General features: G+C 36.7%; 1 protein-coding gene across 1 annotated transcript in view; it reads left to right on the top strand.

Moving 5' to 3' along the window:
- The window catches only part of LOC127943256 (low-density lipoprotein receptor-related protein 1B), a 208,603-nt gene that overhangs the window by 51,845 nt on the left and 129,127 nt on the right, over nt 1-27,631 (top strand). Inside the window, exons 4-17 of the mRNA XM_052539581.1 lie at nt 470-589; nt 1,869-1,997; nt 4,984-5,241; nt 5,582-5,744; nt 6,701-6,923; nt 11,430-11,616; nt 12,477-12,620; nt 14,454-14,690; nt 15,087-15,267; nt 18,551-18,770; nt 18,878-19,067; nt 22,025-22,153; nt 23,619-23,759; nt 24,008-24,133. Of these exons, the coding sequence (XP_052395541.1) occupies nt 470-589; nt 1,869-1,997; nt 4,984-5,241; nt 5,582-5,744; nt 6,701-6,923; nt 11,430-11,616; nt 12,477-12,620; nt 14,454-14,690; nt 15,087-15,267; nt 18,551-18,770; nt 18,878-19,067; nt 22,025-22,153; nt 23,619-23,759; nt 24,008-24,133 (2,448 nt within the window). The remainder of the gene's footprint in view (nt 1-469; nt 590-1,868; nt 1,998-4,983; nt 5,242-5,581; nt 5,745-6,700; nt 6,924-11,429; nt 11,617-12,476; nt 12,621-14,453; nt 14,691-15,086; nt 15,268-18,550; nt 18,771-18,877; nt 19,068-22,024; nt 22,154-23,618; nt 23,760-24,007; nt 24,134-27,631) is intronic.

Here is a 27,631-nt window from a genome sequence, read left to right as displayed (position 1 = left end):
TTTGAAACAGACTGCCACCCAAGCTTTTATAAATCACTGCTGTTTTCAGCCGATTCTGGGATCAATATATAAAGTCGGGGTCATCTTCATTTGGCAAGCCATACAGGAGTATGTGGTCATCAAAATGTCCTTCATTATGAGGCTGTACAGGTGATAAATATCACTCAATGGACATTAAATTTGTGCTCTACCATTGTGTACTGACAGCGATTTGGAACAGGATCTCGATGGGAAGAATTGCATCCATGGAATCAGGCCTTAAGTGGCACTTAAAGCACTGAATTATGGTCTTGTAATGAGGCTGCATCTGTTCAACTTTTTTAAAAATGATTTTATACTGGTGAAATGGCATTGTGGTTTTATGGAGGGTTTTGTCAAGTGTAAATGCATGTTCATTGGGAGGGCGAACTATATAGCATGATATTATGACTGTGAATCAAAGTTTAAATGTGTGGTTGTGTCTTCTCAGAGTTGGTGCGTAGCTGCAAGGAGCGGAGGTGTCAGTTTGACTGTGTGATGATGAGAAACGGGACGTCCTGTTTCTGTGGGGAAGGATTCGAATTGGACGAAGATGGGAGACGGTGTCGAGGTGAGGGTCATTACCATTTGAACTCTATTTGAAGAATATGACTCTTTAAAAATGTCACTGAATGCAACTGTAGCACTTTTAAAACAGTTTTTTTTTTCTTATTACAGGTAATTAAGCAAAAAAAAAAAAAAAATGCTTTCCAGAATAAGAGCTTACTATGTGCTCCCATGAGAAAAAGCTAATATTGGAGTAAGATCATATCCCCAAACTCGGTGCCTGATGAAAAACATTTTGGCTAATCAAAAGAGCTTGTCTTAACCAGTTCAAGCTGTGTTAAGCTAGCAGGCTAAGTGGTTAGCTACCTGAAAATTTTTATTTTAAGAAAAAAAAAAAGATATAATTAACTTATTTATATGATTAATAAAAGGTTTTCAATTGATTTTCTATCATTTCTAATCCAGGGTTGCCAACTTTTAAATTCAGCTCGGATTGGGATGTTTTTTGGCGAGATCAAAGAGGCATGTTGCACAACTTAGTTTTTCATTGGCTCTGGCTTTAACTGGGGCACTACAACAAATTGCGCCGCATTAAGTTTGTCAAAATTGTATTTATTGTTTGAATCCCGTATTACAACTTAAAAAAATGTGAATGCTGTGACTTTGTTTCATATCACAAGCATAGTTTCGATTTGACGTGAGATTTACATGGGCAGCGTGAGAGGGTGAGACAGAGCCTGAAAGTGTGTGTCTCATGACCAATTGCGTGAAAATGGGCAAACCTGCTTAATCAGACACTGAGCACCCAAAATTAGTCTATATCTACATCTTTTTGATATCTTGTTTTAGTTTTTCTTAACTAGTTTGAGCTATGCTAAGCTAGTAGGCTACAGTAAATTTGTTAGCTACCTAAAAATGTATAAATATGACCATAATTCGAAAGATAGTAAATATTTTTTTTTTTTTAAGGAAACTTTTGAAATCTGGTTATGTATCAGTTCTAATCAAGCATCGAATAGAGTACCCATAAAAAGTTTTCAAATAATATCTAATGAAAAATGTTAATTAATTAATGAAAATGTTTAAATTCCACGATTTTTAGCATGGGTAATTTGAAAGAAATTCACATTATTTTAAATTTTATTTTGCAGTTCTATTCAGGCACAGAAAAAGAGTACTCATAAAAGGTTGCCTCAGCTAATATTTTTTGAGGCTTTCTAGAAAAGCTAGCTTTCCAATGCATATATTTGGTTGCTGCGGAATATGACATTAAGAGTTGGGTTTGCATATTTAGGTCATATACACATTTATTGTTTAATAAATAGCCCTGCTGTTGCCCGCAGATCATGATGAATGCAGGGATTATGGGACATGCAGTCAGATCTGTATGAACACGCAGGGATCATACAGATGCGCTTGCACAGATGGCTTCAGCCTGCAGGCCAACAGACGATCCTGCAAAGCCAAAACAGGTGAGTCCATTTATCATCCCGTTAGTTCCAGTTCCAGACCAAAAAAGGCACATTAAGCAACCTGTATTTTACTTAGATTTTCAATGGTGCTTGAAGAGCACAGGTCTAAAAATAATTGAACTCATGCATGAATCAAATATTTGCTCAAGTTACTGTACTAAGTGCTGGATAAATGGACAACTACTCCAAAACTGTAAGAGAGTAATGAACTCAATTCATGAAAACAATTTGGTTGTTGGTTGGGTTTTAGGGTTGCTAGGTTGTTGCTAAAGGGTTTTTGTGGGGAGTTGCTAAGTTCATCAAGGGGTTTTGAGAGTTTTTAGCACATTGCTATGAGGTTACAACAGTGTTCAACAGCTAGCTTGTTTAGAGTTAAGAATGTTTTTAATATATTGCTGTGTTGTTTTTTGGGTGTTATGTGACGTATCTAAGATGGTCTGTCAGGGGTCTTAGCACATTGCTACAATATGTGGTTGTAGGGGGTTCTGGGTAATTGCTAACCTGTTGCTAAGTGATTCTGAAAGAGTTTTAACCCATTGTTATGTGATTGGTACCAAGATAGCACACATACGGCTCCAAGAATCTGCAAAAATCAAATAGACATATCCATGATTTAGGCCTATGTGTGCTATTAGAGTGGTTCTCTTGGTAGTTGCTAGTCAGTTCTTAATGGTTCTGCTGGGTTTTTAGCACATTTATATATGAGTTCTAGGTAATTTTGGGTGGTTTAAGTCATTGCTGCACTATGTGGTCCCTATATGGAGTTACAGTGATTCTGAATGGTTTTAGCACATTATTTCTAGGGTGTTATGGATAGTTGTTTGCTGGTTGCTAAAGGTTCTGCAGGTTTTTAGCACATTTCTAGGTAATTTTGGGTAGATATGGCGCATTGCCACAGTGTGTGGTTTTTGTGGTTCTATGTAGTTAGCTGATTTCTAAAAAAAAGTTGCTTCATTGCTTCAGTATGTTTTGCTGGGGGCTCTGGGTAGTTGCTAGCCTGAAACTAAGGAATTCTGAGTGGTTTTTAACACATCGCTATGTGGTTTCTAGGATGTTTTGAGAAGTTGGTAGCTGCTTGTTAAAGGGTTACTTCACCCCAAAATATATATATATTTTTTTATTGATCACTTGTCGTTCCAAACCCGTAAAAGCTCAGTTCGTCTTCAGAACACAATTTAAGATATTTTGGATGAAAACCTGGAGGCTGTCCCATAGACTGCCAAGTAAAAAACAATGTCAAGGTCCATAAAAGGTATGAAAAGTCATCTGAATTATTGAATAAAGTCGCTATTTTTGTTTTCTTCGCTTACAAAAAGTGTTCCCCTCACTTCATTTAACCTAGATTGCACATCTGATGTCAGATGGAGTATTCTGACGAAGACTTTTCATAACATTTATGAACATTGACACTGTTATTCACTTGGCAGTCTATGGGACAGTCACAAGCCTCCAGGTTTTCATCCAAAATATCTTAAATTGTGTTCCGAAGACAAACGGAGCTTTTACGGGTTTGGAACGACATGGGGGTAAGTGATTAATGTCAAAATGTTAATTTTAGAGTCGGGTATCCCTTTAAGGATTTCTGAGGAGACTTGTTTGGGGGGATGGGATGGTTGGCATTGTTAAGTCTTTTCTAAGATTTTCTCTGTGGTTGGTAACTGATCGCTGAAGGGGTTCTGTAAAAAATTTTTTTTTTACAATTTTTTACATATTGATGTGTGATTGCTAACTCTGGGTGGTTGATAGGCAAGTCTGAGTTTTGTTTTTATGTTATTTTATAGAGTAATATCTAATACTTAATCTAAGTATTAGCACATAAAAATAGCATTTACTACAGAGAAGAGTCTCTTAACAAGAACCCCTAGAAAATGAATGTCCAGTAGTGAAAACAATGAAAGGTCAGCCAACTCCATACTTGACATTTCATCATTTAAATTGTAGTTGTCCTAAGAGCTAGTCTAGACTTGATGGGTAAACACAATGCCTTCTGGGATGTTTGATTGAATAGGAAAGCCTCAGTGAAGTAGTGCGATCACAGTGGCGATCATCCGGATGCATTAGTATAGATGGCACTGTCATTTGCCTGATGCGAGTGTCAGTTACACTTATTGTCACCAATATGCAAATGGTCGCTGGCGAGCTGGGCTACGACAGAGCTTTGGGAGAGATAAACAGGGAAGGGCTTAATGGAAAGTCAATCAGAGCCCATGGAGCCTGACCTGCGACTGTCTATCAAATTTAGAGATGATTACATGCTCAGAGCTAATTGCACTTCATTGTGTCTGTTCATTAGTGTGAAAAAAAAAATGACAAGGTGATCACATTTGCACAATTTGTGTCACAGCTATTAGAATTTTTCCATTTTTCTCATTTTTCTCAAGTGTGAGCTTCTTAATGAACCTTGATTTTCATTTCTATATAGGTAAGCAAAATATGTAAATATTTATACATATATATGTTCTTGTAACACATGAATATTCATTTTTTATATAGGTGTTTTTTCAACTGCAGGCACAGATTTTATTTGATAACTAACTTTTAGGTTTTACTAATCATTTCTTCCTATATATATATAGTGTATGTTACCAAAGGCAGTCAAGAGAAATTAAAAATAAGAGACATGTGAAAAAAAGAAAAATCAAGATAAATCAAGCTGTAATTGTAAAATTATGCAATGTTTTATTGTGTGTATTTATAAAACATATAAATATATAAGTGTTCAAAATATTGTTGCCACTGCTGTCAATTCCATCACATAATGTACTATTTGAAGTGTGGTGGAAATGACATTTGTTAGTTATAACAATTAATTTTCTAATTCATTTTTTATTTATTCCAGGATTAACCACCTTAATGTCCACAGTACCAAAAGTTCTCAACATGAACTGTGCTTAAATATGTTTAACATAAATAATTGTTTCATTTAGATTTAATAGGAACTATTTATTATGAAGGACCTCTATGCATTTTGTGTTCCCTCTTTCAGATCCTGGTGATAAACCTCCGGTTCTGTTGACAGCAAATATGAATTCTATATCAGTTGTTTACCTCAATGGATCATCTATGCCAAATCTCAAGTCCATGGAGACGAATGGGACTCAAATATTGGACTTTGTTTATAGAGAAGAGTCACTCTGTTGGCTCTCTTTGGCACAGGATACAGGTCAACTGTGGTGTGCCCGCATGACCAAGCTCAAAGGCTTTTCAGAAAAGCGCCAGATACGGATAGGTCAGAACCTGCAAAGTAAGTATGCAAGTCTAGTCTCAAAGCGCAAATTAAGGAACGTTTCATAACTTTGATGATTAATTAAGCGCAAGAGCAAACTTATGTCCTTTGAAGTTTTTTTGAACTTGAGTGTTGTGTTTAATGCCCAAATACATTTTCTGATTAGTCTCTTTTTCATTTCTTTTACCTCTTGAAGTGTTTAATGATCTACTAATGAAGTGTTTAATGTTACAAGGTCAAATGAGTCAAGTGTGCATGTCAAGTCGGTTGTTGCTTTTTTAAATTGTTTCTTACTATCAGATCCAGATTTACAAACTCGGATGACCCATGTCTCAAAAGTATGGTTTCTTCCATCTAGATGTGGAGCATATGGCCATCGACTGGTTGACAGGAAACTTCTACTTCGTAGACCGAGTGAACGACCGGATATTCGTGTGCAGTGAACAGGGAGATGCATGTGTCACCATCATTGACCTGGACATCCAGAATCCTAAAGGCCTAGCGCTGGATCCCATCATGGGGTACACTTTCTAAGACAAGCATTAGGTTCCTTAATTTAGGGCTGGCCGTTATGAGCATATATATGAGATGAGCCATAGTTGGATAAATAAAAAAAAATATATACTGCTATACCTATTAAAACAAAACTTCCCTCCCACCCTGAGATTAGATGCTATGCTGGACTTTTATTATTATTATTATTATTATTGTTGTCACCATTCTCCTTCTTATTGCATTAAAGTACCTTTTACATAATTTAAATTTTTATGTTTCACATGGTTTAGATATAGAAATTTTAAAAAAGTAAATAAGTGTCATAATCCTCATCATCAGTAGTTTAAATATTATTATTATTAGTATATATTTTTTTAATTTATAAACTAATAAAAAGGTCAATAAAATGAACTTTTAGAACTCTTGCCAAACAAATAGTTCATATTAACCTATGCAAAGATATTCAGCCATTTGTACTATCTTAAAATGATCACGCGTCCTGAAGGAGACTCAGCTGAATTTTTCATAGGAGTGAATAAATCATCCTTATCTAACGCCGAATTGTCTATGCGACTGTGACGTGAGAAACTCTTTGGTAAACATTGATTTGTATGCAGTGCTGAGTTGCGCATGCTGTTGGGGCCAGTTTGTTGCTTTCAGACGACGAGGAGTGTTCTGTGCCAGAATCAGCGTGCGGAGTAATGCGGATGACCTCCCTCGCTCTTATTCTGCTGTCAGGATGTGTTAGTATAAAGAGAAATATCATACTGCGGCCCATTCATTCAGGTTTTGCTCAGGGTGGCTCGGTTTAATTGCCCTGTTGCTGCTGCAAGCATTCAGCTCTGGCACAATATTTTGAAGAATAGAAAAATAATGGGTGTGAGTGGATTGATTAAATCTTAAATGTCCTTGACTTTTGATTTCTTTTACTTCAGATAGTTTGTAGATTCTGTTTTAAAACTAATCTGTTCTTGCCCCCAAGAAAACTCTTTTTCACTGACTATGGGACGGTAGCTAAGGTGGAGCGCTGCAACATGGACGGCACCAACCGAACCAGGATTGTGGAGTATAAAACTGAACAGCCAACCGCCGTGACTCTGGACTTGGTTAAGAAGCTTGTCTACTGGGCGGATGCTTATCTGGATTTTATTGAAGTTGTGGATTACAATGGCAAGAACAGACACATGGTTATCCAAGGAAACTCGGTAAGACTCAGTCTTGGTTTCTTCTTTTTGAATCCATGATCTACATGCCAAAATACGTATGAAGTATATAAAAGTATGCAGTACGTAGAATGAAAATGGGTAGTATCAAAGAAATTTGAGCATACTACATCCACCATGTTGTAATGTGACCTGCCTGTTGCATCACTTTACTTTACTGCCATTCACTCATTTCCTGTGGCTTCTTGGGATATTAAAGTGTCCATAGAATGCTCCATCCAGAATCCAGAATTATTAAATATTCATTTTCAAATTTCTGTTTTTGCTTACTATGAATTTGGACATACTACTCTTTTGGTGTTCTGTTTTTTTAACATAGCTTGAATTCAGACATGCTCCATTTTTGATGTACTGTTTTTCGAATGCTATGAATTTAGACATGCACATTTTTTGGCAAACTATTTTTATTTTTATTTTTATGTTGGGGAACTGCTAATATTGGTGCACATTTTGATCTTTTGATGTACTATTTCATTGAATATTATGAATTTGGACATGCTACTTTTTTTGCAAACTAGTGAAATTCGGACATGCAATACTAGAGTTTTGTATACTGTATAGTAGGGCTGTGCGATTAATCGAAATCGAAATAAAATGGTGATTTGAGTGTGCATGATTTCTAAATCACTTTATAGATCGATTTTCCGCAGCCCCGACCTCCCGCAGTATGTTATCTGAACCAATCAGGATGCAGCACACCTAAGTGGAGCGCGAGAACAGAGCAGACTGGGCATATGCCTAACTCCAGGTTCACACACTCTTTCTGTGATGCGTAGCCTTTTTTTTTTGAGCCCATGTTAACGGATCAGACCGTTCAAACTGCGCGCTGTAAAAATATGAGAACAGAAAAGGTTATAAATTGAAAGGTGCAAAAAGATTTAATATCTTGCGCATGCGCACAGAGAGAGTTGTGAGTGCACAGTTGTAAGGCAGCGTGTATCTGAGCCTCATACAGTCTATGATCGGAGCACGTGCATCTGGTTTTGTTAACAGAGCAAAGGAAATCTGCGTGCGAGTGGATAGATTCGCGCTCGTGCATTATTTTAATGTGCTTTCGCGTTACAATAATGTGCTCTTGTTGCTGCTTCTGAACCGTGTACACGTAACTTACTGTACACGCACTGCAGACGGAGTACTTGTGAACCTTGGGCAATAAATATATTGGGCAAAACATATAACACCTTAGGCAAAGCTACAGTGAGCTTTATGACCAATGCATGGCAAAAAAAAAACCCCAGAAAAACCCCTGAACACGGGTTTTATTTTATTTTTAATTATAAACTTTTGCCATATGTCTAGATTTTGTTCGACATCTTAGTGATTATTTTGACTTAAGTCTGTTCTAGAGACATATTACAACTTTTTGATGAAGCTCTCATTGGTTTTCTTTTGGAAATATGTTTCACATTTATACTGAATGGATTTATTACTGTAAAGCATGTCTGTGTGTGTCAAAATCGGGATTAAAATCAAAATCGCAAAATTGATCAAACAATCGTGATAGGTTTTTTTTTGTCCATATCGCACAGCCCTACTGTATAGTATGGAAGCAGGCACATTCTGACACAGCAAAAGATGTAGTTGGTGAACATCTTCTTTATGCTGGTCCAGATCAGCATAAAAAAAGGTCTAGACAGGCGAAGATTGGTGACCTCTATTCAACTAAACCATCTAGAAGTTCTTGCATATATTTTACCCAGCTGCCTTAATAGTCAGCAGTAGAGCTTTGATAAGCGATGCTCCTTTGAATAACACTTAAAGAAATTTATTTTAAGGGGGGGGGGGGGGGGGGGGGGGGGGTGAAATGCTCATTTTCACTCAATATCCTGTTAATCTTGAGTACCTATAGAGTAGTACTGCATCCTTCATAACTCCAAAAAGTCTTTAGTTTTATTATATTCATAAGAGAAAGATAGTCTGTACCGATTTTTCCCAGAAAAACACGAGCGCCTAGAGGCGTGACGTGTGGGCGGAGCTAAAGAATCACGAGCGCCAGTAAGCTTTTGCGTTGAGAGCATGTGGAAACTGTGACATTACCGTGAGGGAAAACCCCTCATCCAAAACAAACCATGGCTTACAGTTAGATTCAGCGTTTATTTATGATCCAGAATCAGATCCCGAGGCTGAAACTGAACGAGAGCAGCAGCAGCAACGACTCGCTCCGAGCGGGGCTCGAACCCGGGTCTCCGGCATGGGAGGGGATTCACTAACAAGGAGGCAGAGATATTTTAAGCAGTTTTACTCACCGCCTGCGGTTCCAACACACGATCGTAACCCCTTTTCGTTAGGATTGCATCATCCTTAAGAAATAAACGATACGCAAATCCGTCGTCAAACTGGGCCTTGTTTGTAAAACAAGCATCTTCGAAATGCAGGGAACAAACAAAAACACTTGCACAACTCCGTTGATGCTCTGTAAAAATAAACTCCATCCACTGGTCCCATAATGCTGTTTTTTTTTTTTGGTAATCTGTGCAGGGTTGTCTTGCCCTGGCAACCAAAAACACACTTCTTTTGTGACTTTTCGCGACGCTCTCGCTCTTATCAGTGAATCGCTCTGATCAGTGAGTCTGTGCTCAGCCTCTCTGTGCTCTGCTATACGGGAGCGCGCGCTCTTCTGGCAGACGTGCCCTAGGACCCATATAAGGAAATTCCGCTCCAGCTAACGTCACACAGAGCCATACTCGAAAAAAACGTTCCGAAACTTGTGACAAACTGGAAGGAGTATTTTGGGAACAAAAATACTCCTTCAAACGTACAAATTAATTTTTGAAACTGTGTCCATGTTTAGCATGGGAATCCAACTCTTTAACAGTGTAAAAAACTCAGTATGCATGAAATAACATTTCACCCCCCCTTTAAAGACTATAAAGTTTGGCCTCTGTCCCTCGCCCCTCGAATGGGCCCAAAGGTTTGGTTATACAAAATTCATAGCCTCATAAATTCAGTATAAATTTCATCCATAGTTCATAGTACAGGCCAAGGGCACTGTCAAGCCCATGCATTTTTATTTATTTTTTTCACAAAAAAATAGATTTTCCATCTGAGGCTGTTTATTAGCATTATGAGACATCTGATGTTAACTTATACCCTGATGCGATACTTAGGAAAGAGTTTTACAAATCCCCCCGTCCCTTTTAGAAAGTGCCTGTGTGGAGGTGTTCATGGTTTACATGATTTGTACAGGCTTCAGATGGTTTATATGCTCTTCTTATGCTCTTCTTTAGTGCTTTTACTGGTTCTTTGATATTATTCTTGTTCTGACTTGAATTTGAATGCAGTAAAGGTGACTGTGAATTTAGCTGTCTCTGTTGGTCCTAGAGCAACTTTCCTGTAACCCCCAATTTAGTCTCACACAGTCAGACCTTTGATTGATCAGCATTAGATTGAACCAGCCGCTTAAGACAGGAAGTGACTGGCTGATGGTCATATAAAGCGACCAAACACAGTTTGTTTTATTTCTGAGTGCTGTTTAGGGGCAGATTTTTTCATATAATTAAGAAATCGATTAGACAACAATGATCGGAAACATTCCAAAATTCCTAGCAAACTTCAAACTTTGAAACCACGTTCCTTGAGCCCCCCCACCCCAACACTGCATGTTTTCCATGGCACCCTAAACACCTGATTCAGTTCGTCAGCTCATTAATAGAGACGTCGAGACCTGAATTGGGTGTGTCAGACAAAGGAAAGATGCAAAATGTGCAGTGTTGGGTGGCCTCCAGGAACATGGTTGGGAACCACTAGTGTACATCACAAACTAAATCTTTAAAATACTTTATGCCACTATCCTCGCCAAACGTTTCAAATCCGGTGAACTGTTTTCGTTGATAGAGAAGCTGTTCCAGGATCAACGTACTACTTTTGAATTCAAAGGAAGCATGTGATCAAACTGTGGCTGTTTATGTAAACTGGTTGCATGGACTTGTTTACCTTGACATTTTTGAAACCGTCCCATTGTCCCCAGTCAGAACCGTTAACCTGGTTGAGCATCGGGTTGTTTTGACCTTGCAGAGTCCTGGCTTCCCACGACAGCTCTTTTGTGTGCTTTTTTTATTGATTTGTTCATCCATTTCCTGCGAGGCTCAGCTCTAGCATATTCCCTGGGACTCTATCGAAGGCTATATTGGTACTTTTTTCTCAGAGCTGGCACTGAAAGATAACCTGAAATGAACTCCGCTACCTCGAACTCATTTGTTTTTAACGCCAGTCTTTCTCCTTGTTTTTTCCCAAAATCAAAGCTTCAGCGCTACCCGCCGGTAAATTTGTAGCACAGATGTGACATCAAAGATCCCTGCATATTTCAACTGGTGTCTGTCAGGGCTGCTGTTTATTCACCGAATGCTATATAGGTTCTATAGCAGTATGGATTAAAGAAGCAAATTTAAGCAGACGTATTTGTGTCGTGTTCAGAATTAAGTCGAAGAGGTGCCATGGCCTCTAGATGAGTCTTTCTCTTTCCCCCATCCTTGTGTTCCTCTTTTCCAGGTGTCGCACCTGTACGGATTAGCCCTCTTTGAAGATAACCTGTTTGCAACATGCTCTGAACCCTCCAGAGAGAGCAAGGTGGACATATTTAGGATAAATCGGTTTAACAGCAGTGACACAAACACCGTTACCACTTTGGAAAGTGCCAGAGCCGTCCGAGTTTATCATAGACTGGCTCAACCTACAGGTAAACGTGTTGTCAGAGCATGACTAGTATAATCAGCAATGGCTCAGATTAAAACTAGTGATGCCTGGTGTACATTTCAATGTTTTGGGGCTTAACCCTATGGAAATTAGGTTCAACAATTTAGAAATACTTAGAAATGTTTCATGACTTAGGCCTAACATAGATGACACAAACCATTTACATTTGTATTTTACTGCAATTTCTGCAATATCTCAGTTAATCTATGCTATGGAAGCCCATTCTACTTTTGACTAAATAATAAATAAAGTAATGGTTAGGTAAAGCTTAAAATATGAAATACCGTCACATTGTAAAAATACAAATCGCAACTGTGAGGAATAACGTCAGAATTACCATTTTTATTTGAGGTGTAATTTGTACACATATTCGACACGTCAAACAAGATATTTCTTCAGGACCCAGGCTTTACACTGAACATCAAGTGGCAAACCAGGAAAATGCAATGTTTTGATTGTATAGAAGTAGCTGAAATATGCTTAAAGTCCTAAAAAAAAAAGTCATTAATCCAGTTTACATCTCACAATTTTGTAATGGCATAAATAGAAGCATTTCGACATTGTAAAACTTTGGAGAAATACTACACTAAATTTTGTATTAGCATTTAGCTGTGCTACAAAGAGACTAATGAAGTTGTGTCAAAATAGTACAAATAACATTTAGCATTTTGTTGTGGTGTTGTATGTAGCATTGTTTTTTCCCCTACTCTATGCGAAACACAGTTCTAAATAATTCTCTGTTTATCAGGTGTTTACTGCGAAAAATGATAAACCATTCAGGGGGTGGTTGAAATGATATTTTATGATGCTGGCTCCTTGATGCTGACTTTTCTCTTTCTCCAGTCAGAACTCACGCATGCAGCCCTGACCCACATGGACAAAAAGGTGGATGCTTGCATATCTGTCTCCTGAGCCACAACTACAAATCACGCGTGTGCCGCTGCCGGACTGGCTACGTCCTTGCCAGCGATGGGAATTCGTGCAAAAGTGAGGGTCGCGCAAAAAAAACAAATCTCTCTTTTCTGTCTCATCCTCCTGTAGCTCCCAGGTGTCTGATTAGCTCTGGGAGACAGGTCTCTCATGTAAATGGTTTTAGGGGTATTCCCAATGGAAAAGGTGCTGTTATCTGAAACCATATATCAGATGGATGGCCCTCGTGGGTTGGTCGAAATGGAAATTTATGGCCAAATTCATGTAGCCGCAAGATGCTGACGAATGGACACGTTTCTGTGATTAATAGTCTTCTTTCAGCACATTAGGGCAGAATACATGGGAAATTGATACGTTTTGTCTCTTGGTATCAGGATCACTTACTATCTAAGAATGTGTGTGTGTGTGTAGGCCTACATCGGGAGATATTAAAATTTAGTTTTTCTCAAAGTTCAGATGGCGGACTACTTGAATAGTAAAACAAAAATTGCAAATTATCTAAAAGCTCAAATATATTGTATACAGTTTTATGTAGTGTATGAATATTGCTTAAGTTATCCCCTTTCTCACGAATATCAGTAACCTTCACATCTTAAATTTGGCATAGGAAAACTCTGGAGATTAACATTATTTTCTATATGAGTCAACCAAATGTACAGAAAAATGCTTGCTCTGGAGTATGAATGCCCAAAATGTTAATAATTTATAGGACATTGTGAAATCATATAAAGAACATACAACCTAAACTTAACCCTCTATAGATCTAAACTCAGAATTGCAGATTTAAATCTCATTATTCTGAGTTTACATCTCGCAACCAGATATGACAATTTGTCACCTTGTCTGAATCTTTATGAGTTGTCAAGAGTGTGTTAATGTGTCATCAGGTGACTTTCCACATTTACATCCATTGATATTATTGATTCAGATCATCCAGATTTGTCCAGTGATCATATATAATGGTGTGCGTCAAATGGAGGCATAAATGGGTAGTTTTATGGTGGTTTAAAATGTGAGTTTTTAGTTTTTATCTCAATGTTACTCAACGTGAAGCTGTTTTTGAACTGAAGCCAGACTCATTCGTTATGAATGAGTTGAAGTACCATTCATTTGTAAATTATTTAATTCACACAATTGTACAAGAATAGGACATGGTTATTTAAAGCTGTCCACACACACAAAAAAAATGAAATTCCGGTTTGTCTTACCTTCATGGAAGTCAATAATATTGCGCAACATTGATTCTCAAATCTCACGACCAAACTTCATGAAATAAAACTTGAGAGCAACGGAACGGTAGGCCTATTTGCTCGAGAGTCAGTAACAGCTCAAATTTATCTCAGTTTCTCACACAAATGAATCATTTGGCCTCAGAAGTTCAAAAACACATAACTGTTCTTGTTGGGTTCCTTTATCCCTTCATCCTAGTTTCTTCCCCATGTCTCTCTGGATCTCACTGGATCTCTGACCTAATAATAATTACAATCATCCATTTGAATGCATTTCGAAAACATTGTACTTCATATGTATGCGTCCCTATTTTGCTGCCCCCACTTAGCGCCCTGTTTGTCCCCGGTTACCTCTACACATACACACACACTTACACACACTCAGATGCAATTACAAACACAATGTAACTGTTATGGACAAAAAGATGACTGATTCCATAGAACCGAATCAGTGGAATTAATTTGTGTTTTAATTAAACTAATGTAATTAGCTTGAGCCTCTCGCTTTGGATACATTTTTGTCAAAGGCTTTAATTTGCGGATCTGAATTGAAAACGGAAGCTAATTATATCAATTAATTAAGCACTGACAGTACTGTGGCAGAAAGCTTATTATGTTCCGCCACTGCGTTTGTTTACTTTGGGTAATCGTGTCTTCGCAGAACCAAAGAATGAGCTGTTCCTGTTTTACGGGAAAGGACGACCCGGGGTTATCCGAGGTCTGGATATGAATGTCAAGTCTGGAGATGAACATTTGATTCAAATCGAAGGGCTAGTGAGTCCCAGAGCGCTGGATTTCCATGCAGAGAGTAACTACATCTACTTCGCAGACACTACAAGCTTCCTAATTGGACGGCAGAAGATTGACGGAACCGCTCGGGAAACGATCCTTAAGGACGGTATGTTCTTCATGACTTCGGAGGGATTAATGTTGGCTTTTATTTAAGTCTGTTGAGCCATACCGCAATTTTATTTCATAAAAAGGTATTAAATATTCACTAACAAACTCATTTTCACTTTGGCTCGGTAATGAATCATCTGTGCATCCATGCGGCGTGGCACGGTAGAATCAGGCCACCTGTACTTGAGCACTTCTGTTCCCATTGTTTTCCAAATGGGAAGTTATTTATCATACATTTTGTGCAATTCTGTCGTCGGACAAGCTCGCTGGTCGATGCCGCATAATTTCACTGGGAAGAATTAGAGGAGAACAGTGATTAATTGAGCTGTCTTTGATGTTATCAAGCTAAAAGAACAACATTTTCTCATTTTCTTCCTGCTCTCTCTTTCTCCAGAGCTAGATAATGTTGAGGGTATTTCAGTGGACTGGATCGGTAATAACCTGTTCTGGACAAATGACGGTTATAGAAAGACCATCAGCGTGGCCGGGCTTGACCAGTCCTCGCAGACCAGGAGAACACTTTTAGAAGGCAATATGTCTCATCCCAGGGCCATTGTTGTGGATCCTCTAAACGGGTAAGCCCATGATACCTTTCCTGCTTACAGAAGCATTTAAAAGATTCTTCTGCAGGGATTTCAGTCTGCTAAAGCCTTGGATGAAATCCAGCCATTTAGAGCACACTGGGGGCGGGGTGTTTGCCCTTTGATCTCAGAGATTTCATCAAGAAATTTCAACAGCCCTTTGCTTCCTCTGGTTTCATTAACAAAAAGCACTGGTGTGTTATTAGATGACAAAACCATGGTACTATATATTATGGTGCTGTACTAACAGAGTATTTTCATACTTTAAACTCCAAGCTATTACTATACTATGTGTCAAAAAATTATAATAATAATTAAATAAAATAACATTGTGATACCACAGTACTTGATATACAATACTGACTCATTACCAGTTTTCATATACTGTGGTTTGCCATGGTACATTTCAAGAAGCCATGGAATGATATCAGATGATAATGTCATCCTGCTTTAATGTATTTTGCTACTGTTTATTATTATAGTTTATACTTTGAACTCTGAATTAATGCTACAGTATGTGTCAATTTTTTTTTATTACAATGGTACCTTGTATATGTTACTGTAATTAATGTGTAATGTAATTTAACACTGATATTGGCAAATAAATAAATAAAATAATGAATACCACAGGATTCTTTAAAAGTACCTTGGAGAACCACACAAATACTATGGTACATATATTTCAGAAGCATAGCATATTTCAAAGTATTATAGTTTTAACATCTGAAAACCATCTATATAAAAACAATGTAAAATTATGGTACTTTGATACATCACTGAACAATTATAACAAAATTCTGAAAAACACCATGGAATTACCTCAGTATGCATCCAAGAAAACATTGTATTATTGTATCATATGGTAAATGTGAAAAAAATAAAAAGTCTATTACCATAACTTAAAAAAATAATAATAAATAAATACTTTACTATAGTTCTACTGATGTATGTGTCACCTTCCTTGGAGTTGCAAAACATTTATTCAGTAATATTGTTAATTTAAATCTAAGAGAGGAAATAGCAGATGTGCTATTGTGTCAAAGGGAGCTAATACGAACACCCTCATTCAATGTCATTGCTCAGATGGAAAGGCTTAAAGGGAATATGGAGACTCCATGACTGCAAATCGCTGCCTTGGCAGAACTTTGAAGCCTGACATAAGAGGTTTAAAAGTTTAAAGGCAGGTTCCAGTTTATGCTTATATTTTAGTGACTTCTCACCATGTGCTGTACACTTGACATGTTTATCCTCATAATGGGTTTCTGGATTGGGTTGTCTGTTTTTAATGGCTTCGATGTCTTGGAATTTCAGATCATTTAGTTGCAAGTAAAACTGGAATTTGGAATAATTCCAGTCTTTGGAATAATTACCAGTAATCAGTTTTAATCTGCAATTTATCTGTAATTGGTTTAAAATTTCAAACAGTTTAAGTTTTATGGAACTTCTGATCACCGTTTAAGCTTTAGCTGCCAGTATGCTGAATATTCAGTACCTATCCCAGCTTAATCTCTCCCCTTTTAAATCCCATTTCCTTCTCTAAAAACGGTCCTTTACCGTGTCTGTCCTTCCGTATCCCGTGTACGCATGTCATTTCCTGTCTGTGCTAACATGATAAGATGGAGGATTAGCTGTTATGACTCGCATTTACTCTCCATCTCCATCACTCGTCTGGTTTGCCTGTTCACAGCAGGTGCTGTCTCTCAAAGCCCCGCCTCATGAATTATTCAACAGGTCACTGAATATGAGTGGGGTGATTCGACTCCCTCTGTCGTGTCATGTTAGGCTATGTTCAAATGCGCAAGGCCGTGTCACAGTGTTAAGTTTATACTGTGAAATGTAAGCGACTTGAACTTTAAAAAAATACCTTATAGGATTTGCAGTACAAAAAGTTTTGGCTTCCAAATAAATCATGAATTAATAATACAATCCAATTATTCAAGCTTGATTAGGTGTAGATATTTTCCTCAATTCATTTAAAGGATTATTCTATGATGATCTGTCTTTTAGAAGGCACCTTTGAGCAATCCCAGCTTAAGTTGGTAGCTGTGTTTCAGAATTTGATAATTAAGTGGTCCAACCTGGGGCCAGTTGCATAGAAAATAACCAGCATAGAACTAGTTTTACCAACTAGTAGTTAAACAAGTTACTTTTTGGATTCAAATTTGACCAATCTACCTTTTTGTAACTGACTTTTAAAAGTTGTTGATGGAAAACAAAACAAAAAAAGACTAGTCTAAACAGTTTATAAAACCATCAGCATTCCAAAATACAATTTGACCAGCTTGCACTGGTATAGCCAGCTGGTAAGTGGTTTATTCCTGGTCCAAGATGGTCTACCAGCTTGAATCAGCTAGAAACCAGCTACAGTGTTCCAAAACCCATCTCCCAGCTGGAACTCAGAAGTACTGTTTGTAATTTTGGTTTGTGGCATTCAAAACCTGCATCTCAGGGAATTTACCATTTGCTTAATGGTGCCTAGTTGACCAGTGGGCATCTTAACTAGCTTGAACTATATTTTCCAGAAACACAGTGATGGTGGATTGATGTAAATCTTGGAAACACTACCAGTTGGGAAAGGTATGGGCAACCTTTGCCCTTGAGATTCACTTTTTTGCTGCGTTCCATTTTTACTTTGAAGTTGAAAAATTCCAAATTCTTAGTAGGAACTTTTAACTGGAACGCCCTCCCAAGTCAGACTCAGAATTTAGGAGGAAACAAAATAAGTCCAATTTCAGAATCCAATATGGTTGCTCAGTGCATCAACAGAAGACAAACAGTAGTAAATATTGTTTATTAGCACTTATTTCTCATACTCAGTGGTGCACACAGTACTATCCAACCTCTATCTGTGGACATGAAAACATTGAGTTATCTATACAAAATATTGCTTTATGTATTTTCATTTGATTGGTATTGCTAACAATGTATGCGTCCATCTTGGTTTTCTGAATTCTCTACTGGAACACTGTCCACTTGGCTGTGAAGGCATTCCCAGCTCTGACATCTGACTTCCTAGGTAAATTGAATGCAACATTAGCTCCAACCCTAAACGAACAATCCTGAAAAGTCTAACTAAAGTCCATTTTTGATTAGGGTTGGTGCTAAACTTTGTAGGACAGTAATTTTCCAGTGCCAGAGTTTCCCACACCTGAGACACCAGAACAACGCTAATCTGTTTTAAACCATAGAGCTACATGGAAATTCATTCAGTTTAAGCTGTTCCTCTTCAGCATGGTGTTATGATCTTAAAGATATCAATTCTCAATTGGTTTTATAGATGGATGTATTGGACAGACTGGGAAGAGGATGAGTTAATTGACAGCAGAGGAAGGATAGAGAAGGCCTGGATGGATGGATCTCACCGTCAGATCTTTGTCACATCCAACATGCTGTGGCCCAACGGCCTCACTCTGGACCACTCCTCCAGCGTCATGTACTGGTGTGACGCCTACTATGACCACATTGAGAAAATCTACCTTAACGGCAACCACAGAACGGTTAGTAAATGAGTGAGTCAGTTCTTTAGTCTTTGGATACCTCCGTTCCTCTCTATGTTGTTCTCAATATTTCCCTGTGACTCAAAAACCTGATCTACTTCTAACAGGTGGTGTACAGCGGGAAAGAGTTGAATCACCCATTTGGGATTGCGCATTACCAGAATTACATTTTCTGGACAGATTACATGAATGCCTCAATATTCCGTCTGGATTTGTCGTCCAATGATGTTGCCCTACTACGGGCAGAAAGACCACCTCTCTTCGGGATTCAGGTGTATGACCCGCAGAGCCAAAAAGGTAAATATGAAGTTACATGATGTGTAGTAATGTGATGTATGACCAAGTATGGTGTCCCATACTCAGAGTTTGTGCTCTGCGTTTATCACATCCAAGTGCACACACAAACTTTCGGTGCCTTTCTCAACGGACACTGGTCATTCACTTCCCTTATCTACAATCCCTGATGGTACAGAGACTCAAACCCTTGACCTTTGGGTTACAAGTCTGTCTCTCTAACCATTAGGCCATGACTGATTATGTATGCCTTAGATTTAAAGCTGTAAATGTGATGTTAAATTCTTGCCAAGAGCTGGAGAGATATAGAAGGACATTGATATATTGACTGTCCTCCAGAAACTCTTATATTTAAATTGACTGAGTACTGCGGGGTGGACTGATTCTCTATACATCACCATCCCATAGCTTTGCCCAGAAGCCAATTCCTGTGTTGGCACACACATGGTATACCATACAATATATGGAAATTAAATATTATTACCCCGTATGCATTCACCTTTTAAACGGCTGAACATTCTAGAAATCTAGTCCCTGGATGATCCAAGCATTTGTGGGACTCAGATCAAATAAGCCTAATTTCTTTCATATTTTAAAGGTAAATTGAAGGCATTTGCAGAGAATTTGTATGATTTGTCATTCTGAGGTTCTGGATCCAGATCCCCACTTATGTCTCCAATGACGAGCAATTGTTCTGAGGAACTATGCAGTTCTTTTGGCACTTATACTCAGTTTAGTGCCATTTTTCTCCATCGCCCTACTGTGTAGAAATGAGTACATCAGAATTACAGGGGAATTTACAAAGGCAGAAATGTGCCGCTGATGGTGACTTGCACAGATTTTCTTTCACAAAACCACCGTATTTGGTGGCGGAACTTGTTCTTAATGAGGTATAACGGATTTGATCAGTACTGCCCTCTTAATTGTACACGATATTGGTGCTGTGAGCTAGTGAGGCAACTGAGGATGATGATAAATGTTCGGTTCTGTCTGCATCTTTTGCTCAAGGTTAATTGCTATGGCAGCTCCTGTAGAGTTACTAGTATGTTGCATCTGGTAGAGACACTGAATGTCATTCTTTATGACAGCCGGCCAATGGCAGGCCAGGATTGACCCAGCCATTTCACATGCAGTAGGAATGTGAATGAATGGCACTGTAACCTAGGCTTCAGTTGATCTCAAACCTCAATGACCTGCTAAACAAACAGACAAACAGAGGTTTAGCAACATTTCAGTTTAAATATCCACAAATGGGTCTCAAAAATAATCTAAATTGGATAGTGAAGATGTTGCAAACTTCTCCAAGGTGGTTGATGGCTGTTACTCATATGTTGTTGTTCTTAGATAAAAGTTTAAAAATCCTGTTTACACTACTGATGTTGACCAGGTGTTTGATGCATCATTTCGGCACCTGTGATTAGAGCTACAGGCAGTCATAAGCACCTGCCAATGTGCAACACAGTGGTTTGACCCTGCCAATTGAAGCACGCAACACTGGATAGTGAATTCACATGCTAAGCTAATGCAGTCAAGTGGAACTAAGCTGAATATATTATAACCTGCATGTGCATTTAGATTTTAGTGGAAATAACAAGCCTTTATGTAATCTAGACTTTACTGAACAAGTCTGTTTTACCATTCCTTGTACAACATATATATGCAATTTTGGAGTTGATAATTAGCATGCACTGTTTAACTCTTTCTTGAGATGTCACCCAACATAAAAGCTAAATGTTAATTTACATTACAATGCTAAGTGCATGTTGCAAACCTATCGGGAAAGCAAACAGTCTAATGTTCGCTATTTATCATTTTGACAAGCTTCACTTAGCTCTGTTCAGTAGTTGAGTTAGAGTTGTTGTCACGTTTTACTACATTAGCTTGCTAGGACTCTTTTTTTTTTTTTTTTTTTTTTTTGCCCGACTTGACAATTGAGAAGTGAGCTTGATATCATTTGCTCAGAACTATTGTTCTATGAAATGCTCAGTGGTTTCAGTTTACAGGCTCGTATTCACATAAAAGTGTTTAGCGTTTCCCTCAGGAAATGATAGAGACATCTGAATGGTTTTGTTTTTCGCTGTAATTGCATTCTGAAATGCAAAAAAAAAAAAAAAAAAAAAAAAAAAAACTTTATCTGCTATGTGACTGGAGCAATTCTCCTCCTAAAATTACATTTATAAATGCACAAATGACATGTTTATCTATGTACCGATGATTTATATGGTAATTTACACTCACAATGCATTTTATAATATTTTAGCGACTAAAAGCGAAATGCACTGTTTGTTCAATTAATGTGATCTGCTTTAATCCACATGGGTCTCTGCAGATGATTCAGTGGACACATGTCCTGTAGAGTCCAACTGGTGTCTTTCTTCACTGGGAGTCAATGCCAGATACTTTTTTTAATTGATTTTAATAGAGCAAAGATATTCAATATTCATTGTACAATAGACTCTGTGCATGTCGTTTCATGTCCTCTCCGGATGCTGGACTTCACTGGGAGAGCTATTTCCATTTATTTATTTTTTTATTAATGTTCATTTGGAGTGTTTGGACATGCAGTTAGTGGTCTATGGTCAGGCATTTAGTTCAATGCTCATGATCTTGTTCCTTGCTAATTTGTTATACAACACAAACACACACACACACACACACACACACACACACACACATGATTCTGAAATGAACATAATTCTGCAAGGATCTACAATTACAGATTTTCAAACATAGATGGCTACAAAGAGGCAAAACTTACGCACTGCGGCCTCTAAGTATCTTTAATTTACTGTAGTCTGTCTATTTCGGTTTTGTTGGTAGCTTATACTAATTACTTAAATGACTGGAAGCTATGGATATTATAGTTTATTTGACACATTCCATCGTCTATATTGTCTCCAAAGTGCATTAAATATCACATTTATCTTTTGTTTCTTTCATCGCCGTGCATTTTTCCTCAGGTAATAACCAATGTTCAGCAAATCACGGTGGCTGCAGCCCTTCGGCTCTATGCCTTGCTACACCTGCAGGCCGTGTGTGCACCTGCGCAGATGGCCAACATCTGGAGAAAGACAACGTCACCTGTTCATGTAAGCTTCCATTAGTCATTTGTTATCATTTACCAGGCATAATATGATATATAAGCAATAATTTGCACAATATAAGCGACAGAAAAATTACTGGCCACTGGAAGCTTGTTGCATCATGTCTGGTTAGAAGTAATTGATTGTTATTACAAATGGGTCATTTTTAACAAATCTTTTTTTAGTGATGCCAGTATGGTATGACAGAATATGCAGATTTTATAATGGCACCCACAGGCTAGTCAATAATGTTGGCGGTTTGTGGGAAACATGACAACAGATGTGATATGTTTATGTTGAATATGTCCATTGATTTCCATTTCCAGTGGGGGATGAAAATGTTTTCGCTCAACCAGTGGTTTGGCTGCAACAGCGTTTGTGTTTGCTTGAGGCTTGGGCTTAAATCCATTGTAAACTCATGTGGTTTCAAATTACCGCACAAACGACTTCCTGTTCTGCTAACTTTTTATTTTATGTGTCATTGTTAATATGCAGTGAATGCGTGTGCTTGGTTTAAGCATAATTAAAAACTAAACAACAGGCCACTTTTTATACTTAAGTTGGAATTTGGTATCTATAGACCACGCGACACAGGAAGTTGAATTGGTATCACAGGAAGTAAAATTTACTAAATTATAATTCTGAGAAATGTAACAATAAGATGCTAAGTTAAGTTAATGTGAAAAAACCTTAAAAACAATATATATATATATATATATATATATATATATATATATATATATATATATATATATATTTTTTTTTTTTAAGTTAAATTAAGACATTTAGGTACGTCACTATTTTAAGGGGTGTGTCTTTAAAAAAAAAACGTTTTGTTTTAACGTTTTGTAAGCATAACTTATTTTTATGCCGATAATTTGTATTGTATTGTATTTATTTTTTATCTTAAATTTAACTAATGGCCTAATAATAATAATAATAATAATAATAATAATAATAATAATGGCCTAATAATAATGATACATAAATAAAAAAACCTCAATTCAAATTTGGTATTGGTGTGTGTTTATATAAGTGTTATCTTAGCATAATTCGATAGGTTTGTTAATATTTTGAATCATTTATATTTTCTGTTTTCATTTAAATTTTACTTAAAGTTTTAGCAATTTAGTTTTTTTTTGTCATTTTTACGAGCTTTTTAAAGTAAGTATTTATGTATTTAAGTTTTACTTTTTAGTTTTAGTTATTTCAGTACTTCACAAAAAAATTTTTTACCTGGAATAAAACAAGTTTGATGTATTTTATTATATTTTATTCTATTAGAATGCTGTTTCATTAGAGTTACTGTTTATTTCATTTCAATCAATAAAAAGCTTTTTTTATGGTTTTGGTTTTAGTTAACAATAATAGTTTAACAATAATAACCCTGGTGTGTGTTTGTGTATAAGAGACAGAGAGTAGAGTGTTTGTGTGTGCTCTTTCACTAACATCTTGTTCCTGCTCTTTCCAGCCTCATCCGAGGTCACTAAGACAAAGCGCTGCGGCCCAGCGGAGTTTCAGTGCCAGAACCAGCGCTGCATTCAGCTCTCATGGAAATGTGATGGAGATGAAGACTGTTCAGACGGCAGCGATGAAGATCCACACCTCTGCTGTAGGTCTTCCCTCACTTTTGTGGTCCAACCCCGAACCTACAGAAACAAAGGCTGTGTCCACAATGAAAAACTAGAGTAATGCCTACTTCATAATCTGTACACTGTAGAAAACCACATTGCATTGTATACCACACGGTACACTCGGTATGTTAATATGCCAATCAGATTGATTGCGAAGCTTTTGGACACCCAGAAGCTTTCAGATTAATTTGTGTTCCCAATTGACAGGCCATTTGTTTCTCCTCAGCTAATCGCAGCTGCCCAGCGGACCAATTTAAATGCCTGAACAACCGCTGTATCCCGAAGAGATGGCTGTGTGATGGCACCGACGATTGCGGCAGCAACGAGGATGAGTCCAACCGCACCTGCTCAGGTGAGCTTCACTCTGGAGCCCTGTCCTACATGGACGGCGCCGTGTATGCGCCCAGCCATCCGGAACAACCTCGCCAACCAGCCCCAGCACTGAGAGACACGTTACTCGCTGTAGGCTACGCGCGTTCAAAGCTAGCGCCATCGGAGAATACGTTGCTTTGAGAGGAGAAGTCGTCTTACATGACACCCTCCTGTATAATTTCCCACCGGTACGAGCCCACGTGTCACACTTTCCCACCAGTCGGAAACGAAACTAGGTTTGTCCGCGTAATTCATTATGCACTTGGTAGGATTTACACATGACACACATCTGTTTCGGCCCAGTGAGCTTGAGTCCTTCGTGAGCCTTTCCTCATCTCGCTTTGGGTCGCCAGTTGCGAAAGACAGAGTCAGTCAAGTTTACACCTCCTGGACGGGACCGGCATCTGATTTACTTTTAGATTGAACCACATCCTGCGGTCTAAATCTCTAGAAGACATCATCTATTGTACGAGCTGTCTCCTCCCTTGGGGGTTTTCCTGAGATTGGGATAAATACATGATCCAAAACATCAATATCGCAGTAAAGATGCTGTGTTTAAGCCACATTGTTTTGTTGGGGCTGTATTGTACCACATGCTTAAAGGGCTGGAGACAGATTTCACACATTCTGCCAACAGGCAGCGGTCGATTTAGTTTAGATAGCCTACATACAAACTTCCCCTTTGTGGGTAATAGAATTTTCTGATCTAATCTCTAAAAGAAGAATTTGGAGAAAATCAATGACAAGTGTTTGGGAGTGTAGGACGGGGGATAGGAGTGCAGGCCAGCTTGTAATTTACAGTTGTCTTACCTGTCAGAAGAAAATTTAGGATTGTATATCATTTTAATACGATTTATTCAGGTTGATTTATATATTTATGTTTAATTGACTTTAAAATAAATAAATAAATAAATAAATAAATATATAAATATATATATATATATATATATATATATATATATATATATATATATATATATATATAATCAAATATGTAAGCATTAAATATATAGTTTTTAATTAAAGTACTAGATTATATTGTATTATATTATATTATGCTTAACATATCAAGGTTGAAAAAACACAAATATAGTATTTAAATATTATTTACAAAAGGTTGTGGGTTCAATTCCCATGGAACACACATACTAGTAAAAAAAAAAAAAAAATGTATAGGCTCAATGCACTATAAGGCGCTTTGGATAAAAGTGTCTGCTAAATGCATAATTAATAAAATATATATTGTGACTTTATAATACAATATTTTATTTTATTACTATTTGATTTAAGTTATAGCTGTCATATGCTATTTTTAATGAAAATGAATTTGTTTATACAAAATAGTATTTAAAAATCTAAAATTTAAATATATCAAAATCATTTATAACTATAACATACAATAAATTAATATTGTATATATATATGTATATGTCAAAGTAAATGCTCACTTTTTTAGATTATTTTTTATTTGAACTCCGTTTGGGCTTTTTAAGCAAGTACAAGGTCAGTACAAGGTCACTTTCAAACCTGGAATTTCAAAATAATATCTTGAGGGAACTAATTAATCGTCTGAGAAGACGAGGGGGGAAAAAAGCCTAACTCTTTCTGTAATTAAATAGCTCTTGACTAGAGTAGTCTAAATAGAATAAAAAGGTTTCACACATTTCACACCCTCTAAAGACAGATAGATCATTAAGACACAACACTGACTTTTTGGCAAGACTCCCAAGATGACGCTCAGATGGAAACATTCTCATTAGCAGGATTCAAAATACACATACTGAAAAATCTGAAAGTTTAATGACAATATCAGTAGAAATGAGACGCAAAACAAACTTCAAGCAAAGCTAAACTATGACGAACTAGTTATTCTCGCCAACTGACATATCATTCATTCATATCAACACACTGTGCTTGTTTCATATTTTATCCTGTTACAGCAATATGCATAAAATCGGTAAACAACCAAACTTCTGGGCTGTTACTCTGTCAAAATTAAAATCTGCACCTGTTCGCCTGTGCGTTCCAGTTTGCTTGCCTTCATTCAAATCTTCAAAAAACAGCACAGCCTGACCTTCAAAGGCTATTGAAACACCTGCAGTCCTTTTGCAGCAACATTGGACGATTTCTAGAAATAGAGACTCTTTTATATTTTTGGTTTTCAGTCATTGATTAGAAAGTATAGGTTAACCAAATATAAAAATTCAGTTTTAATTTGCTCACTCGAATGTTGTTCCGAAACTGCATTACAGTAGATTTATAATTGCATCAAACATTAAAACAGATATTTCGGGGAATGTTTGAGCTGCTCTTTTACAGAGATTGAAAGTCTGAGGAGACCTGACTTCATATTTCTCCCACAATTAGTATGTATTGTGTTTATGAAAAATAATAATAAATCAATAATAAACCAAATGTTACTTTTTTATTGTTTCATAATCATAAAATCATAAATTGTTTTATTAGTTTATTAATAATATTGTTTTGTATTTGTTGTATTTAATTTTTACTTGGCCCTGTTTTACTTATTCAAATACTTTAATATATTACACTTTATTTAAAAAATTTATATGTTTTAGAATTTTTGTCATTACAGTTTTGCTGTAAATTCTTTTAGAATTCTTTTAGAATGTGTTTAAGGAAAAAAAAAATTGTCATGTTTGTTTTTGTGTTGTTTTTTTGGTTTTTATAAATTGTAAAAAATTCAATGTAATTTTTTGATAAATGTTAATATTAAATTAGAAAAAAAAGTAATATTTTTACTAGTGGTCTCTAACTATTGGACCCTACTTTTATTTTTTTTTATATTTAAGAATTATTATTATTATTATTATTATTATTATTATTATTATTATTATTATTTATATTATTATTATTATTATTCATGTTAACAAAAAAAAAATATATATATAATTATATATTTATATATATATATAATATATTTCCTCACTCTCATGTTGTTCTGTTCATGTTCGAGCTGCCCTTTTATGTCTCAAATCCGAGCAGACTCGACTTCTTTCTCCAACTATGAATACTGTTTTGTCCTACACCATTTCCTTCTTTGACCACAAGTGGTTCTGCTAAAGCATCAGCTAACTTTTTTTATAGTCTCCTTTGTTAGATCGTGACCAAGGTTTGTTCAGTAATTAATGCCTCGAGAGCCACATACCTGAACTCCATCTGAACATCCTTTATTCACGAGCGAAAACAGTTAACTTTGGCCTTCAAAACACTTTACAGATCAATTTTAGTTCTTTTGTGATACTTTTTTTTATGCTGTGATCAATAACTATTACAGTTCAACCACACTTAAGTTTTTTTATGTAATTTTATTTTAGAAAGAGTTCAAGAAAAAAAAATATTAAAATGTATCAGATTTTATTTGAGGTTTATATTTATAGTTATGATGACAATGTAATTTAGAATAAAAAGTTTTATATTAAATTTAAATAAAGACCACACGTTTCTCAGACTTTTA

Source organism: Carassius gibelio, chromosome A22 (assembly GCF_023724105.1).
Source record: "Carassius gibelio isolate Cgi1373 ecotype wild population from Czech Republic chromosome A22, carGib1.2-hapl.c, whole genome shotgun sequence".
NCBI classification, from domain to species: domain Eukaryota; kingdom Metazoa; phylum Chordata; class Actinopteri; order Cypriniformes; family Cyprinidae; genus Carassius; species Carassius gibelio.
Note: the sequence above shows the minus strand (reverse complement) of the source record. Positions and strands in the feature narration are given on the sequence as shown.